Raw genomic sequence first — 16,461 nt, 5'->3', positions numbered from 1 at the left:
ATCGCAGCTGATGATGAGTAGTCATCCTAATGGAAGTTTGTACTAGCGCTGAAGCAGAAAGATACTTCTAGGCGCTAGCATTTCTTTCACAAGTCAAGAAAAGCACCGTTCTCTTTTTTACATCAGTCTATTGATTTTTTAAAAACAGTTAGCTAATAATCCTACAAAATATGTTCCAGGCGTGTGTTAATCATTTGATCAGCCAAATTGACTTGCTTTTCATAAATGCATAATGTGAAAAGCATTTCATGCAAAGTAATCTACACTGCTGCATAAATTGTTACCCTTGCCAGTACTTAATTTGTAAAAGAATAAGTGCTGAGGTCCAAAGTTTTGCTTAGAAGCCCGTGGATGGCACTACTGAATGTCATGTGTTTTTCATTCGCTTGCTCTTGGTCAAAGTGAGATGAAGAAAATGAAATGCTGGTCCCCAAAAAGAGTTCCGGTGGCCCCTACCTTAGACCACCGGCTCAAATTAAGCACTGCCCCTGGTGCATAGTGCTTAAGGCTCTACCTATGAATATTAGTATTGCCTTTGTGTGCTATGTGGTGTATGCCCTAAAACAAAGCCAGACCGGTTGGCTTTGTTCATCTGTGTTCTTAAGGCTGTATCGCATGTAAGTTTTTCAGACCCCAAGGCCATGAATTTACCACTTTGTTGGTCACTATTTCCCTGCCCTTCCAGCCCCGTGGTCCCTACCTAGGAAACTGTACGGATTCTGATGTACCTTTTATGTGGAGTGTAGTAACCAAACAGTGAAAACTTTGTTCTTTAAAAACAAAGGCTGGTAGGATAACTTATTTTTGTGTTTTTTCTTCTAACATCTCATTCAGCATGTTGGCAGGTACACGTTCATTCCAGGAAGAATATGTCAGTTTTTGATTCAGCGTTGTCAGTTGCTGGAGGCTACAGTCACATTGGATATTGCACACCTAGTCGGTGATGGATTGACGTAATGTCTCATAAATAACAAAGTGCTTTAATGCCACATTTCTCAAGACCCTGAAGGTGAACTCTTAAATAATGTAAAAGAGCCATCCTCTGTCGCCAATGCTGCAAAGTTCAAACTATGTCTTTCCTTTTCCCTATATGCCACAAAGGGTGCCAATATATAACACATTCTGTATATTAAATGGGTCATGTGTATTCCAAATTACATCTTAAAAGGATGCTATTTTTTTTGCTGTGTCCTATATATTTAGTGAAATATTTGAAAATATTTTGTTTGTGTAAGAAAATGGGCTGTAAGTTTACTGGGGGTAAGCCTTGGTCAAGCAGCAACCGCAATCCTTGTCAGGGTAAGGGATAAGCAAACCCCAAATTATCTTGTGTTCAACCCATTGGTAGCTTGCACAGAGCAGACAGGCTTAACTTAGAGGCAGTGTGTAAAGTATTTGTGCAACACTTCAAACAGGAAAACATTAAAAGCACCACACAAAAAGGACCCCACACCAAGTTAGAAAAATAGATCTTATTTAAGGCTCCTTGTTTTCCATTTGTACTGATTTATTTCCTTGTCTGTATTTTTTGAATTCGGATACAAATGGAAATTGGCATGATTTTTGAGTGATTCTAACTACTCTCTGCCATGACTGCCAGGCCAATAGCTTCTGCAGGTGTTCATATCAGTGAAACCCGGCAAGCATTCAAGCATGAGTGCTCATTTATCGGTTAATTACATTTGGTAATATAGCAGCTTTAGCTTCATTTTTGTCATAAAATCTAAAATAGATATGGATAAATACAGATAAATTTAGCAAAAAATAAATATGGAAAAAAACTGATGGAAAGCTAAAAAAATGCCATAATACCGGGAGCCCTAATCTTAATTTAATGAATAAAACAAAGTCAAAATGACAAAAATCCAATTAGTAGACCCAGAGATATTAAATTTGAAAGTGTTTAGAGTAAATAGCGACAAGAGGCATAAAGCGTCAACTGTTGAGATTTTGTTCCACCGGACCAGTACAAAGTCACAAGTTCAGGCTGACCGCGAAGAAGTGCAGGCTAGCTACAGACACCCAGCTGGCCAGCTGAACAAAAATACCTTTAACCTTGGTTTGTGGAGCGCTGCGTGAATCCACGTCTAAGATGCGTCATGCAGGTGAGGCGATGCATCAGTTCCAAGGTGCGGCATGGTTGCGGTATGAGGTCCTGTTGCGTTGACGTGGAGGGCCCCAGTGTCAGGAATGCGACAACCAGTCTGGGTGATGCATCAGTTCTGAAGAGCTGCAAGACTGAGATGAGGAGTCCGTCATCATCATCGAGGCTGCTGCCGATGAGAGATGCAAGGGCTTGTGCTGAGGATGCGTTGTGCAGGGGCAGTCCCAAAGGCGATGTGGGTGGCGGAGGCAAAACAAGTATTTGCGATGGGTCTAATCCATGCAGCAGCGGTGATGTATCCATTCTGCTCAGGTTTGTACCGCACAGCAGAGGAGATGAGTCATATTCGCTGGATTCTCAAGCAGGCAGAGCACCTTAGGACCACGTCCTACTGTCCAGGACTGGGTTGGTACCACTTGGCAGGGTTGACTCATAAATAGCAGAGTCCAAGCACACATGCAAAGGTTGTTGGAAGTCTGCTATGTACCTGAGTTTTCAGATCAGGAGGCCAGCCAAGTAGACCTTGGAGTCACTCTGGGTTCTGGGTTCAAGAGATGCAGGTTCAGTCCTTCTGACCCAGGCAACAGGGCAGCAGGCAGTAGGTCATCACAACAGAGGAGCAGTTCAATTTTCAGAATTGCAATTTAAAATCAGTTCCTGTCATAAGTTAGTGTTCTAAATTGAGATTCCAGAGACACCAAACATGATCCTGTTATCTCTCAGCATTCAGAAGTTGCACGTAAAATATATTAGGGCAACTCCAATGTTACCCTATAGGAGAATTGGGCCTTGCCGTAGTGAAAAATGAATTTAAGGGTTTTTCACTACCAGAAGATATAAAACTTCTGAAATACATTCCTCCCTGCCCTCTGAATTGTCCAGTGCCTTCCCTAGGGGTGATGTCTATTAAAAAGGAAGGTATAGCACTGAAACAGGGATTATTTTACCAGGTCGAGATGGCAGAATAAAACTGCACACAGAGGCTCTGCAATGGCAGGGCCTGAGACATGTTTAAAGGGATTCTTAAGTGGGTGGCATAATCAGTGCTGCAGATCCACTAGTAGCATTTAATTTACAGGTCCCGGGCACAGGTATTTCTGCTTTACTGGGTTCTTAGAAGTAAATAATGACAGTTGGGGATCAGCCAATATTACCATGTTTAGAGGAGAGAGCACTTTAGCCCTGGTTAGCAGTGGCAAAGTGCTCAGAGTCCTAAGACCAGCAAAAACGAGGTCAGAGAACTGGAGGAGGAAGGCAAACTGTTGGAGGGGAGACCACCCTTGGGGTTGACAGGTCTAACAACATGCCTAACCAGCACCCAGCAAAAGCCCCTAAACGTTTTACCTATCTACCAATTAGGTGCCAATTTCAAATCCACTGCGCCTTTCATACTAATGTAAGTTTTACTGATAATGTTTCTGAACAACAGGAAAAGCCTTTGCTTTTCCTGTTCTTATTATCACTGTGTTGTGTTTGCCTGCTTCACATCCAAAGAGATTTTTTTTAAATCTCTTATTTTCTAAAGGGTTGCACAACTCACAAAGCCCTGTTTAATTAAAATCAGAAATCTACTCCTATAAGATTTCTTCTACATGTGGTTCGATTTGATCGGCTGTTTTTTTCTAGAACATCACCAATATTTCTAGATATTTAATCATGCAGATTTGTCTCCACAGGGAACATACGTATTTCTTTGTGGTGACAAAATCTCTTTCCCTACACTCATACAGCTTTTGGAAGCATTCTATATCTGCTCCCATACTGGTAACACAGTTACATTAAGCTTTTTTAGGACGAATTTTGCAAGTATTTAAAGGTTGGGAATTACCATTTTTTAAAAGGTTGGTCCATACACACACAAATGCGGTTTTGTGGATTGGGTAGCACACTCCCAATTCACAAATTGAGACTTTGTAGATAAGAGTCAATCTTCAGGTCCATCATGAATCGAGGTAGCTGTGTTTTTTTGTAACTTTGCCCACCGAACATTCAAAGGTATATTTTAGGTCATTTAAGAATGATTATATCGTGATAACGTATTATGTTTACAGGTTTCCCTCACAGACTCTTGGATTCACCTGATATAAATGTTTGTAGATATTCAAATTTTTACAACATCCAGGAATCCTGAGGGTGAAAGGAAATTCATTCTGCAAAGCTAGTGTTACAGCGATAACTACTGTGCAGATGGTATTGGAGCATGTGATACTTTGCACACATTGCACACAAGGTCTAGGCTAAGGACATTCATAGGTTACTAGGCGCACAGATTATTATGCGATTTGCATAGCACTTGGGCCATGGGACTTAATCTGTGTGCAATGTGGACACAGGGCAAGGCATAGGCTGTATATAGTAAGCACGTGGAAAACTTCAATCTTGAAAATGCAAACTGCCCCACCGAAGACTCATCCACTAAAAATCTCCTCTTGTCCGCCCCTACTACATGTGGCATCTACATAATCAGCTGTCCTTTCAAAAATGTCCGCAACTTCTCTTGCCAACCCCATTCCTTACCATCCCCATCTCCTGGGTTGGTAACTGATCAGTGGTTTGTGACTGCAGTTGTGATCACACACCATTAATACATAGCATTCTGAATCGGAAACAGGAAGGGGTTGCTCCTGTCATGACCTCTATTTGCTGTTAATAGGATTAAAATGATTCGGAAAGACTTTTCTGTCTTGAAGACTAACTTTTCTGCTTTTTAAAACACACTTTTATAGTCCTGTAAATTAGAGAATTGAAGGCTTTGACACTAAACATACATTTTGTTCACATTCTGTATCATCTGCTGCTCCAAGGTGAACTTATAATTGGGTCTCTTTGATTACTGGTCTCTGTACAGGCCATTGAGAAATAGTGGCGGCTGGTGTCAGGGCAGGGTGGTAGGGGTGGACTAGGACGAAAAAAAGACATAATAAAAAGTAAGAACTTAGCTTCAGCCGCATCTCGCTTTTCTCTTGCAGACAGGCTCCCAGAATCCCCCGGTGCCAATTCCGTCACTGCACTCAAAGCTTGAGAGCAGCATCAAGATTTGCCTAAGCGGCCTCGACATGGCACCCAGGGAGACTGGGAGCCTGTGCCTGCTGTCTTCATCCTGGCAACGCAGCTCGGGTTGCAGACACCTTCAGTGCGCATGTGGGTTTCGTCCTCCTGAGACAGCCGGCCAAACCCACATGTGCACTGAAGGCAGTGCAGCTACCACTCCCCCTCAGTGCTTGTCATCCCCTGGCCCTGCCCTCTAGCCTCTGCACAAGTAGAAGAAAAAGAAAACGGGTTTGAAACCTGTTTTATTATCATGATATTTTGCACGTTTTTGAGGGTGCTGGCAAGGTGGGCAATGCTCCTCCACCACATCGGAGGATCCGAGGCTCTTGAGTAGGCAAAAGAAGCACAGTGCTAGCCTTATGTAGTGAAGTATCATGGGTTCCTAAACTGAGTGACAACCTCCGACATGCTGTGCTCTGCTCTTGCTTCCAAGTTCCACAGGGACACATAATTATTAACGGGTAGCCTTTATACCTTTTCATGCCATGCTAGCGTTCTGCCCTCTCACAGCACGCCAGCGGCAGAAGAGGATTCAATTTAGTCAGGGGTTGTCATTTCCCACACAGTCAACAAGATCTTTACAGCTGACTCGTATCACAGAGGTCAAAATACAAGAGAACAAATAACAGGGCGCAAACTGGCATTTCTCAAATACATACATATGCATGCATGGACGCACAGAAAAATGTCTCATGGACGAGAGGAATAATAAGAAAGAGGGGGAGACCAAAAAAGAGAGAGGATGAGCAAAAGCATATGATGTAGGAGAGTTTGGGAAGATTAAGAGCCCATAGGATAAGGAAGGCATTAGAAAAAGAAATGTAAAATATGAAGATGGGGTGGGGAAGAGGGAGACAAATAAATAGGGTTACACTTTGAGCAGGATGAAGACAATAAAGTAGGGCATGTGAAGAGAGAGGCAGAAATTGTTAAAGGAATGATAGGCTATGGTGCACTAGTTGAACAAGCTGCATTCACTTAAATTTAATGGCAGTTTTCAAATATAATTTAGCCGTGTACTGCTGAATGAGTGCTATTCTATTCTTATGTGACTTCATCCCCAAACCGCCTGGGAGATAAAAGCTTAAACTTTAGAAAACATCACACATTATTTTATTATCTTGGTAAAGGCAAAACCTCTCAGTGCTCTTTTGTGCTTCTTTGTAGTACATTGAAAAGAGTTCCTGGAAAGGAGCCCTGGAAACGCACACGCTGTTCCTCTCTACTTTGTGTATCATCTCGCGTAGCTACTTAAGCCTAGATGTGAACCCCACACAAATAATGGATTTGTTGCTCTTTAGAAAACACAGCTCCCATTTCCAATCAAGCCATGTGTAAGGAACATGTCTCGGCTAGACATCATTTACAAAGGATGGCCATAATCCTGTTTATGCCAGTTAGAAGCGCACTGAAAACTATTCTGACTTCATCGTAAGCATAGGTTATCTGGAAGCAGTGAAAAGTAAGTAATATGTTTACATTTAGGCTAATCGAAGATATGTCTTAGACTTGATATATAGAACGAACACAGGTATTTCCATATGCTGGTACAAACTCTCTTTGGCTTGCTAATAATCGTGTAAATGTTTCCCTAACTGTGCTCACTTATTGACCATATAAGGCTGAAAGCCTGAGGCCGCGTTGTCTGTCTTGTGGGTTTTGTCAGCATGCTGAGCTATCTTACCAACTCAGATCTTTTTTCTTTTGACACATAAGCTTCATGTTTTATTATACAATTTTGTAGAGAACTCATTGTATTTAACGTACGGTTACTTCTTCATATTGTAAAACGTTATCACGTTTCTATTTGATTAATTTATATTTCAATACATTTTGTTTAAAACTTTAAAATAAATCTTTTTTTTTCTTGTGAAACGGAATGCAAAGCTTTGTTTTATTGATAGTCTGTTTTCTATTTCAGGGAGAAGCCTGTATAATGGGAGCCAGAAGGACGTACAAGAAGCGCAGATCAGAAAAGAAGTGCATGCAGGGAAAATATGCCAGTGCTATGTCCTCGGAACCCTGCGTGTGCACCGAGGCAGACTTTGAATGGTGAGCTACTGCATTTGAAGTTCTTTGCAATCAATGTGACATGTTTGACTACCGGTTGGCATTCTGAGCTGAATAACGAGGGTCGAACTGCCTTCTCAGGCGTTCTGGTGTGTGTGACTAGTAAGGATACCCGATCTGTAAGGGCGACATGAGGAAGCACAAACTGGTTATATAACACACCTGTGATAGGACCACAGGCTACTTCTGCCATGTCAATGGCAAGTAATGTTCCTTCTCGCCTCTATTTACCAAGTCATAACACTTCAGTGTTCTATTAGGCGTTAACACCCAGGTTCATAGATTTGAGTTCTTGTAATATAGTCTTGGTGTTTAGTGGATATGAGAATTAATGTGGTACACTCCACGTGTAGCAGGAAATGTACCCTTGTTTCACCAGCACATGCATGACCCACCCTGTAGACGTTGGCCATGACTGTACATCCATTGGCCATGTCTGTAAATCCATGATTTGTGTATATGGAGAAAGTAGTAACAATTATGCAAAGAGCCCACTACTCATTCCAAAGTGTTTTGTCCACAGTAACATAATTGTTAGACCTGACATCCTTGGCATGGTTTGCACCTAACGTTTGCCTTCCACTCTCCTGTTTTGCTGATTTTATTTTAGCTGGCCTTCGGATTCTGCACACTTTCCACTGCTAGCCAATGCTAAAGTGGTTGTGCTCCCTCCTTAAAACATGGTAAAATGTACTTTTACCCAATTGCCATCCTTAATTTACTTGAAAGTCCCCAGTAAAGTGGCGCCCAGGGCCTGTAAATTACATACTACTAGAGGCCTTCAGCACTGATTGTGACACCCACTTAAGTAACGTTTTAAACATGTCTCAAGTCTGCCATTGCAGCCTGTGTGTGCACAATTAAACTCCCCTTCTGACCTGGTAAAATAAACCTTTTACTGGACCCAAACCTTTCTTTTCTTTCTTCACTTGGTGAGTCTACCTCTGCAAGTGGTGCCACCCCAGTCTTGGACCCATGGATCTGGGTCTAAGGTATTGTGCCAGCCTCTGTGGATCCAGTGGAACCAACGCATCTCCTCAAAATGAATGACACAACCCAGATCAGAGCTGGCACATTGCTGCTGCTTTATGTATCTCCTCTGTCTCATAGACCCACACATTATCACAGCCTGCCACCTCAACAGAACCAACACTGTGCTATGCTTGCTTTGTCCAAACACTTGCATCCTTCGTCGACGACAGCCTCTTTGACCACACTGAACTCATCATTGCAGCTTCATAGCTCTTTGAAACCGATGCCTCACCCCAACTGCACTATGCATCCTAGAGGACCGACTTTGTATTTCAAGCCCCTCATGGATGGTGCAGTACTCTCATCACAGTCTTGCCACATCTCTGAACCAACACATCTATTTGGCTGTGCAACACTTATTCAACAAGGACCCTCCGAACGCTCCACAAACCAGTGTTTAAGGTACTCTGTTCAGCAGGCCTTCCTGATTCCCTGTAGCTGGCCCATGCTCCATCGCAGTCAGCCTGATCCTGTTCCTTTGTCCCGGTCTAATGTCATCAGATATTCACAGTTTACGCTTTGTGCTTTTTGGAGCTATTTTCACTGAAATCTTTAACCTTGCATATCTCCGGTACTACTGATCGGACTTTTGTCATTTTGGCCTTGTATTTTTGGTTAGATATAACTCCATTTTCCTACTTAGCAGTATGATTCTTTTTGTTTGGTGTTTTTCACCCTATTACTGTTTGAAGTGCTGCACAAACACTTTACACATTGCTTCTATGCCTCTAAGTTAAGCCTGACTGCTCTGTGCCAAGCTTCCAGAGGGGGAGTACAGGCTAATTTAGGGTTGGCTTCTGCATCACCCCTACAAGGATTGTAGATTCTGCTTGACAGGGCTCCCACCCCAGTCAACCAGCAACCCCAGTCCTTACGATACTGAACTTGTGGCCTTATGAATTGACTGGTTTGCATTAACCCTCGGCGGGTAACTCCGCTCCGCCAGCGGAGTTTGCTGAGATTTACCTACTCTGCACTCCTTTGCGGACGTGGAGGTAGACAAAACTCCACCTCTATGGCAGAGCTGAGTTAGCTGCTCCCTCCCCCTCCTAAAATCTTTAAAAATTAAAAAAAATAGGCACTTACCTTTGTGTCTGCTGCCTCCCCTGCCTGGTTGCTCTCCTTCCTTCTCCTCGTGTCATACTGCAATTAAAAAAACACTACATTGTACGACGTGTAAGTGCGCATGAACACGTGCAAGACGTACAACATAGGAGTTTTTTCATTAAAGAAGGATGCAAGAAGCAGGAAGGAGAGCGACCAGGCAGGGGAGGCAGCAGACACACAGGTAAGTGCCTTCTTTTTTAATTTTTAAAGAATTTGGGAGGGGGAGGTAGCGTAGCGTATTTCCATGGTGTTTTTTCCAAAGTCAGTGGAAATGCACATAGAGGCTCTACGCCTGCTACACCTAGGGTTAGCTTGCATTTCAGAATTATCACAACAAGGGTCTTCACCAAAGGAATGGCAGGCATTATGTCTCATTTAAGAAAGCAAGATGTACATGCATTTCCAAACCTCGACAATTTGCTTGAAGTGGGCAATTCCGCAAGTAAAATGAAGCAGCTGTGTCCTATAGTTATTGCACTATCCTACAGAGGCTTAGGGTTTGTCAGAAGGCAAAGAAATTGTCTTTTGTACCAATGTGCATATTCACTTGATCTGGGACATATTGAAAAGCGTTTAGGAGAGAGCCTTTTCATCTCCTAAGAGAGCTAGCCCCATTCCATAAATTTGCCCTCTTCTGTACCTATGCAATTTAGCTTTTAATTGGATTCTTATGTTTTGTTGACCATCTGTATATTTCAAGTGCTCCGTGGTAGGCTGAGAAAGGGTTCCTTATAGGGGCCACTCCAGAGTAAATGGAATCCGGTTGAAGCAGAGCATTCAACGTGTGTGAACCTTCTTTCTCAACTCAAAAAGGAGATCGATTGGGATCAAATGTCAAAGAGCCTTCTCAGAGGAGTGACACCCTGGTCAGAGAAAAAAGGTCATCCCCTTAGTTCATGGTTGGTGTAAGAAAATGGTTTATTATTAGGGGGAATGTAAATCCTTACCAAGTAATAGGTCCAAAATCTTGACAGCACACAGTGTTAATAAATAAATCTGGAGTCAATCTTGGTTAGCTATGGTACAAAGCAGACAGGTTTAACGTAAGCAAAACTGTGTAAAGTGTTTAGCAATCCTTTAAAAAAAATATTTTCTATTGTCATATAATGTCAAACATGATCTTGGATCTTCTCATTTAAATCACATGTATATTAAATACATTAGGCACGGAGTTACCGCTTATCCTTACATTCAATTACATTTCAAGTATTCAGGATGACAAATAACAAAGAACATTAAACAGATAATAGAGTAAGCCTGGATACAGACAACAAGTAGATCTGGCTATATCCCAGCTATTCAAAGTAAACCAAACCAAATCCTTAATATAAAAACACAAACAGTGAAATGCTACAGACAAACTTATTTGAGATAAAAAGAGAATGTAGATCACTGTGCGGATACCAAATAAACCTACCCCATATACATTCACATTTTTTAATAGAACAAAGACCCCTAGACTTAGCCTGTGTGTGTTCGCTCTCATACATTTGCCTCATAATTGCCCACCACTCAGCTACCCGGGAGGTGACAAAGAGATCAATGCCCTAGCAATACGAAGCCTGGCCAACACAATAGTGATAGATAACAGTCGTTTTAATCCCAGGTATGCTTCAACTTTATACCCTAGCATAATCTCTTTGTGTGTGAACTGTGGGTCATAGTCAAAACTGATTCACAGCGTCCCAAAACTCCCCCAGTTTTGGGCAATTAACAAACATATCTAAATAATTTGTATCCACAAATTTGCATTTAGGACACCGGGTCTTATCCCCACTATCAATCCCAGCCCACTCTGTTATTCTGCCGGGGGTGTAATATAACATATGTAAAGTTTTAAATCGTTGTAGTCTTATATTGTTATATTGATAGAGTGTACTGAACCCTCTCCAGTTTCTAATGCAGCCAATATTTCAGAATGGACTATGTCCTCAGAGAGGAGATTACTCCATTTAAAAGCAAGTGTAGGGCTATCGATGATTCTATATTGACAACAGCTTTGATAGATGGTGCTTATTAGTGACTTCTTAGAAGAGCTATAGAGACAGAGAAGTAAGCCAGAACCTACAAGTACAGTAATTATCCTGTGACGCAGCAAAATTAAGTCCCTAATCTGTGAGAATTTAAAAAATAACCGGTGGGGAGGTCATAGGATGTTTGCAACCCTTTGAATGTACAAAACCCATTTAAATCACAGAGATGTCTTAATCGATGAACCCCATAGCTAACCCAAATTTTGCCATTTGAATCAAGGAATATATCCGGGATCGTTGGGTTATCCCATAAGGGCATAAGTGGTAGAGGATAATTGGATGAGATCTCACACCATATCTAAACTACATCTTTAATACCGTAAAACTAAACCTTTTGAATAGTTGGGATCACCCAATCTGTTTAAGAACAGTCTGCTATCCCGTCCAAGCGTAAAGCGATAACAGAAAACTGTGCAATCTTGATTACCACTGTCAACAGATTGCAGAAGCGTCCAGCAAAGGCAGCCCAGAAATGAAGCTTGAAATCAGGGAACAGAAGCCCTCCTTGATTATAAGGAAACTTGGTTAACTATATTGCATGCTGTGCCTGCCTATAGCCCCATATAAAGCTGCCAATGGTGCCCTCTAGCTTTTAAAAAAGGAATGTGGAACGCATAGTGTTGGACTTGGCCCTTAGGGCAGGTTCACCCCTAGACTTTTTGCCTTTAAGTGGTGACCTGTTGATGGTGATTTTTGGATTCTGCGCACTTTCACTGTGCCCCAGTGGAAAGTGCGTGCGCACTCTGAGTGCATGTGCTGAGCTAGGCCTGCCCGCCCATAAGAATGCATGGGGAATGTATGTGTCCCTGGTAGTTCCTGATGCATGGGGTGTACAGGCTCGAGTCTGGTATGTGTGAACTCGTGAGAGTGAATGCTGCAAGGTGGTGTATGCGGCATGTATGTGTCTAGGGGGGAAGTGTCATTCCTAGACATGGCTGTACGTGTGCAGTGAGGGTGCTGGAGCGTGATTGGCTGGAGCTGGCTGGCATGCCAGGCTCCAGGAAGTCTGGATGGGTCTGCCCGGTGGTGAGTGGGAGATTAGCATGAGTGATGTGTGGGAGGAGTGTACCTGTGTCCTGGATGGGCTGAGTTTTCCCCCCACAATGCTGGCTCCGCCCCCCTGTGGTGTGTCTAATGACCCAAGCCCTGCCAGTGAATAGAGAGGGTGGTTGAGGTAAACAGAGTACTCAAGAACCAGCTGCGACTGGTTCTGCCCCCACCCTGCACCCTGAGACAAAGGAAATGGTGTATACAAATGGGGCTGTGTCCCCACAGAGTTGTTCTCTTCCAGGATCCTGAGGGGGCTGTTGCTGCTGCTGCTGGGCCAGAGGACCGCCACTTGGAGTGTCTCCCTGCCTGGAGACCCAGTGAGCTGGCTCTGGGCCCAGCCTTGCCCCCCTGCCTTGCTGAAGGACTCTGCCTGGACTTTGGGGGCCTGAACTCTCCCCTAGCGCTCTGGAGCGCTTGAATTCGGCCCCCAGCGCTTAATAGCGCTTTATTTGCTACTTTTGCGCAGGAGGCGCTTTAAAAATTCAGCTAGCGCCTGGGAGCGCTGTGGTCACCCCTCTAGCGCTAGGAGCGCTTTGTCTGCAGAGGCCGGTGCCCACCCGGCATTGTCCGCCCCAAGCGAGTGCCACCTCGCTTACTTTTGATTAATTTGCCCCCTGGCAGGTGCCCACCCTGCCAGGGACCTGGCCGCTATCTTTTAAGTTTACCTCAAGGGAGCCCACTCCTCGGTAAACTCACCCCCGCCTAAAAGTGCCGGAGACGGGCCGCCGCGCTGCCCGCGACGACCCGGAAGTGTTCCTGCCAGCCGGCCAATCCGAGCGCGGCCCGACAGAAGTCCCGCCCCCACAGCCGTGACCCGGAAGTCAGGCAGGCCGGGGGCAGGACAGAGAAGCAACCGGAAGCGGACGGGAGGCCACCCCGCGCTCCGGTGAGGGCAGAAGCCGGCGTCTTTCCTTTTCCCTCCCCGGGGCTCCCGAGGACGAGGGAGAGCCCCGGAGCACCAGAGAGAAGCGTCCTGGCGGCAGAGAGACGCCGCAGGAACCCAGCGCCACCTCGGAGCCCCCGCAGCAGAGCCCGGTGAGTGAAGTGGGGGTGTCTTGAGGCGGGGGCCCCAGTGCTCTGTAAAGGCCCCGTGGGGCCCGCGCATACTTCGGGAGCGGCCCCGGAAGGCAGCGGGCCGCTTCCCCTTTAAGGTCCAACGCGAGGAATTGTTGGTGAGCCCTGAGAGGCTCAGGGGCCCAAATGCCATTTCGAGTCCCCCGGGAGGGATTCCAACGCTAGTGACGGGCCCAGAGAGGCACGTGTGGGCATTGTTGGTTTGGAGCGCTGCGAGGCTCCCCAGAGGGCCGCCCCTGCCACAGTTGTTCTTAGAGCCCCGAGGCTCTTGGGGGCATTGCTAGATGTTAAGAGCCCTGGGAGGCTCCCCCAAGGCGCCCCAGTGTTAAGAGCCAGAGAGGCTCTTGAGTGCCATTCTTGCAGGAGCCCAGAGAGGCTCAGGGGCCATTTGTTTCACGAGCCCAGAGAGGCTCAGGAGACAGTCAGTTGGGCAGAGCCTAGAGAGGCTCCCACGTTGGCCCCATCAATTGCGCCAGTTGCCCAGCACTTTGTGGGCAACTGCCACGTTTAGGCCCCTGGACACTGGACACAGGGCGTCCTAGCCCCAACAAGGCCAGAGGGCCTAGGGACAGTCACAGGTGGTGACTTATGTGAGCTTGGCGCAACTGTACTTATTGCTACACCTCTGAATGTATTGTGATGCATCATGTGTTTTCCTCCCTTACACCTCTGAATGAATGTTATGCATTGCATCATGTGTTATGTTCTTACACCCCTACAGGTACTGTAATACTTAGGTGGTTGTTTTCTCCCTAGTACAGGTGGTGCTAGTGAGGTCCTGGTTACCAGTAGTTACTGGTTGTGTGCTCTATTTTTATATTTTGTGCTACAGAGATTTACATTCTAAGTGCTATTTCTGAAAGTGTTACTTCTGATTCCTGACAGTGGTCCAGGTGGCCCTGTCTTGTAAATATCCCCTGTAAATTCTGCCCGTGCCTCTGGCACATTGTAAAGTGTGTGTTTTATCTAATGTGTTTTGGTGTAATACAAAGGCTATTTTTATATAACCTTGTGTGGAGTTTCCTTTGTGGTGGGTCCTGGGTGTTGTTGCTGGGGTGCATGCGCAAATACTTAACTTACATCGCCTCCAAGTTCAGCCTTGCTGCTCGCGTCACGTTACCTAGAGGGTGAGCAGGGGTTATCTTGGCCTGTAACTCCCTTGCCCTGACTTGGGAGTGGTGGTCTCTGACTGACTTTGGCGAAAGCCCTTGCCAGCATGGGATCCCATTTCCAACACATAGGGAAACTGCACGAAAGAAATATAAGAATTTAGGTAAAACATTAATTTTAAAAGTATTACATTGCCCGACAAGGCTAATGGGTACATTTTTTTAATTCTTTATGACAGACTGCAAAAGAGGCTCATAATTTATCTTAACTACTTATTTCACCTATGGCGTAACCCGAACACCTACATATCTAGCCAACGGATATTTCTGGACAAAAGTTAAGAAGATTTTGTGTTTTACTTACATTTACCCTATACCAAAAAGGATACCAAATGTATTGGCTTTGTCTTTAATAGATTCCAAGGAAGCTGAAGGATTAGAGGAATAGACTGCCACATCATCGGCATAATCTGTGATTTTAAGTTCACATACCCCTGATATAAAAGGCTGAATATGATCATTTAAATACAAAGAACGCAGATACTGCTCACGATATATATAGCGAATAGTAAATGTTAAAGTGGTCACCCCTGTCGGGTGCCACGATAAATCCTAAAAGGAGTATATAATAACCCTGCATAGGCCAATTGAGCACTAGAGTTCTTATATAAAGCCATTACCCATTTATAAAATAAACTATTCAGGTCAAAGGCCATCAATTTTGCCAAGAGGCACTCCCGCATGACATGGTCGAACGCCTTCACAGCGTCTAACAGTATCATTCCCATGTTGAAGCCATATTTCTCTGCAACATCGAATGCAGAAATTGTGGTGTCGACATGACCCGTAGTATCCCTCCCCAAGATAAATCCATGCTGCTGGCTCGATACTAACCCCAACATCACAAGAGCAAGCCTGGCTGCTAAGACTTTTGCAAAAATGTTGGAGTCAGCATTGATGCAAGATATAGGGTGGTACGAGCCATGCTCCTCTTGTGACCTAACTTCCTTTGCAAAAATGGCAATATTCGTCATATTCAAAGGGCAGGGAACATCCAGGCTTGCCCCTATAAATTGAATAACGTCGATCAAGAGAGTCAATAATAATATTCTTGAAAGTTTTATAAAACTCAAGCAGTATCGCATCATCTCCTGCCACTTTGCCAGAAGGTAACACAGACAAAGCTTCGGTGATTTTGCTACTAGTAATGTCTTCCTGAAGAGCCAAAACATGCATCTAATCCAGCACTGGGAAAGAACAACCCTGTAGATAACACCCAATACCTGTCTAATCAAATACATCAGACTGACCGTAAATACTCTGATAAAAAGCAGAAAATTGCCCCACTATGGCTTGTGAGTGCATATGTAGTAGACCACTCTCACCTTTAATAGCATCAATGCGACTCTTAGACTTCCTATCCACAATTTGATGTGCCAACAAGCGCCCAACCTACTCCCCCTACTTGTACTGAAGAGATTGTTGCCTGTTGTAAGTAGCCGCAGTCTTCTCCTTGAACACCCTCCCCAAGTTTGATCACTTTTCAATCAGAGAAAAAAATATAATCTGTTGCTCATGACCCCCCTCCTGACTTCACTAGCATGTAAGAGTTCTAATTGAATAACTGACTTACAGAGTGCCTGCATATTGATTTCTTAATTTCTGTTTTTGTGGGGAATTAACTGCTGTGTAATACTCCTAATAAAGGCCTTCATTGTTTCCCATACAACCAATGGAGAAACCGTGCCCTTATTAATTTGAACAAACTCTGACAGACTATTTGCAACAAACAGATCATGCTCTATTTTCATAAGTAAATGGAGAGGAAAGG

At 44.3% G+C, this 16,461-nt stretch overlaps 1 protein-coding gene across 1 annotated transcript in view; it reads left to right on the top strand.

Annotated features, from left to right (window-relative positions):
• The window catches only part of LOC144752596 (VPS10 domain-containing receptor SorCS1-like), a 1,975,184-nt gene that overhangs the window by 1,377,577 nt on the left and 581,146 nt on the right, over nt 1-16,461 (top strand). The window contains exon 16 of the mRNA XM_078640477.1: nt 7,077-7,207. Coding sequence (XP_078496603.1) covers nt 7,077-7,207 — 131 coding nt within the window. The remainder of the gene's footprint in view (nt 1-7,076; nt 7,208-16,461) is intronic.

Source organism: Lissotriton helveticus, chromosome 5_1 (assembly GCF_964261635.1).
Source record: "Lissotriton helveticus chromosome 5_1, aLisHel1.1, whole genome shotgun sequence".
Classification (NCBI taxonomy): Eukaryota; Metazoa; Chordata; class Amphibia; order Caudata; family Salamandridae; genus Lissotriton; species Lissotriton helveticus.
The sequence above is the reverse complement of the archived record's forward strand: the minus strand, read 5'-3'. Positions and strand labels throughout refer to the sequence as shown.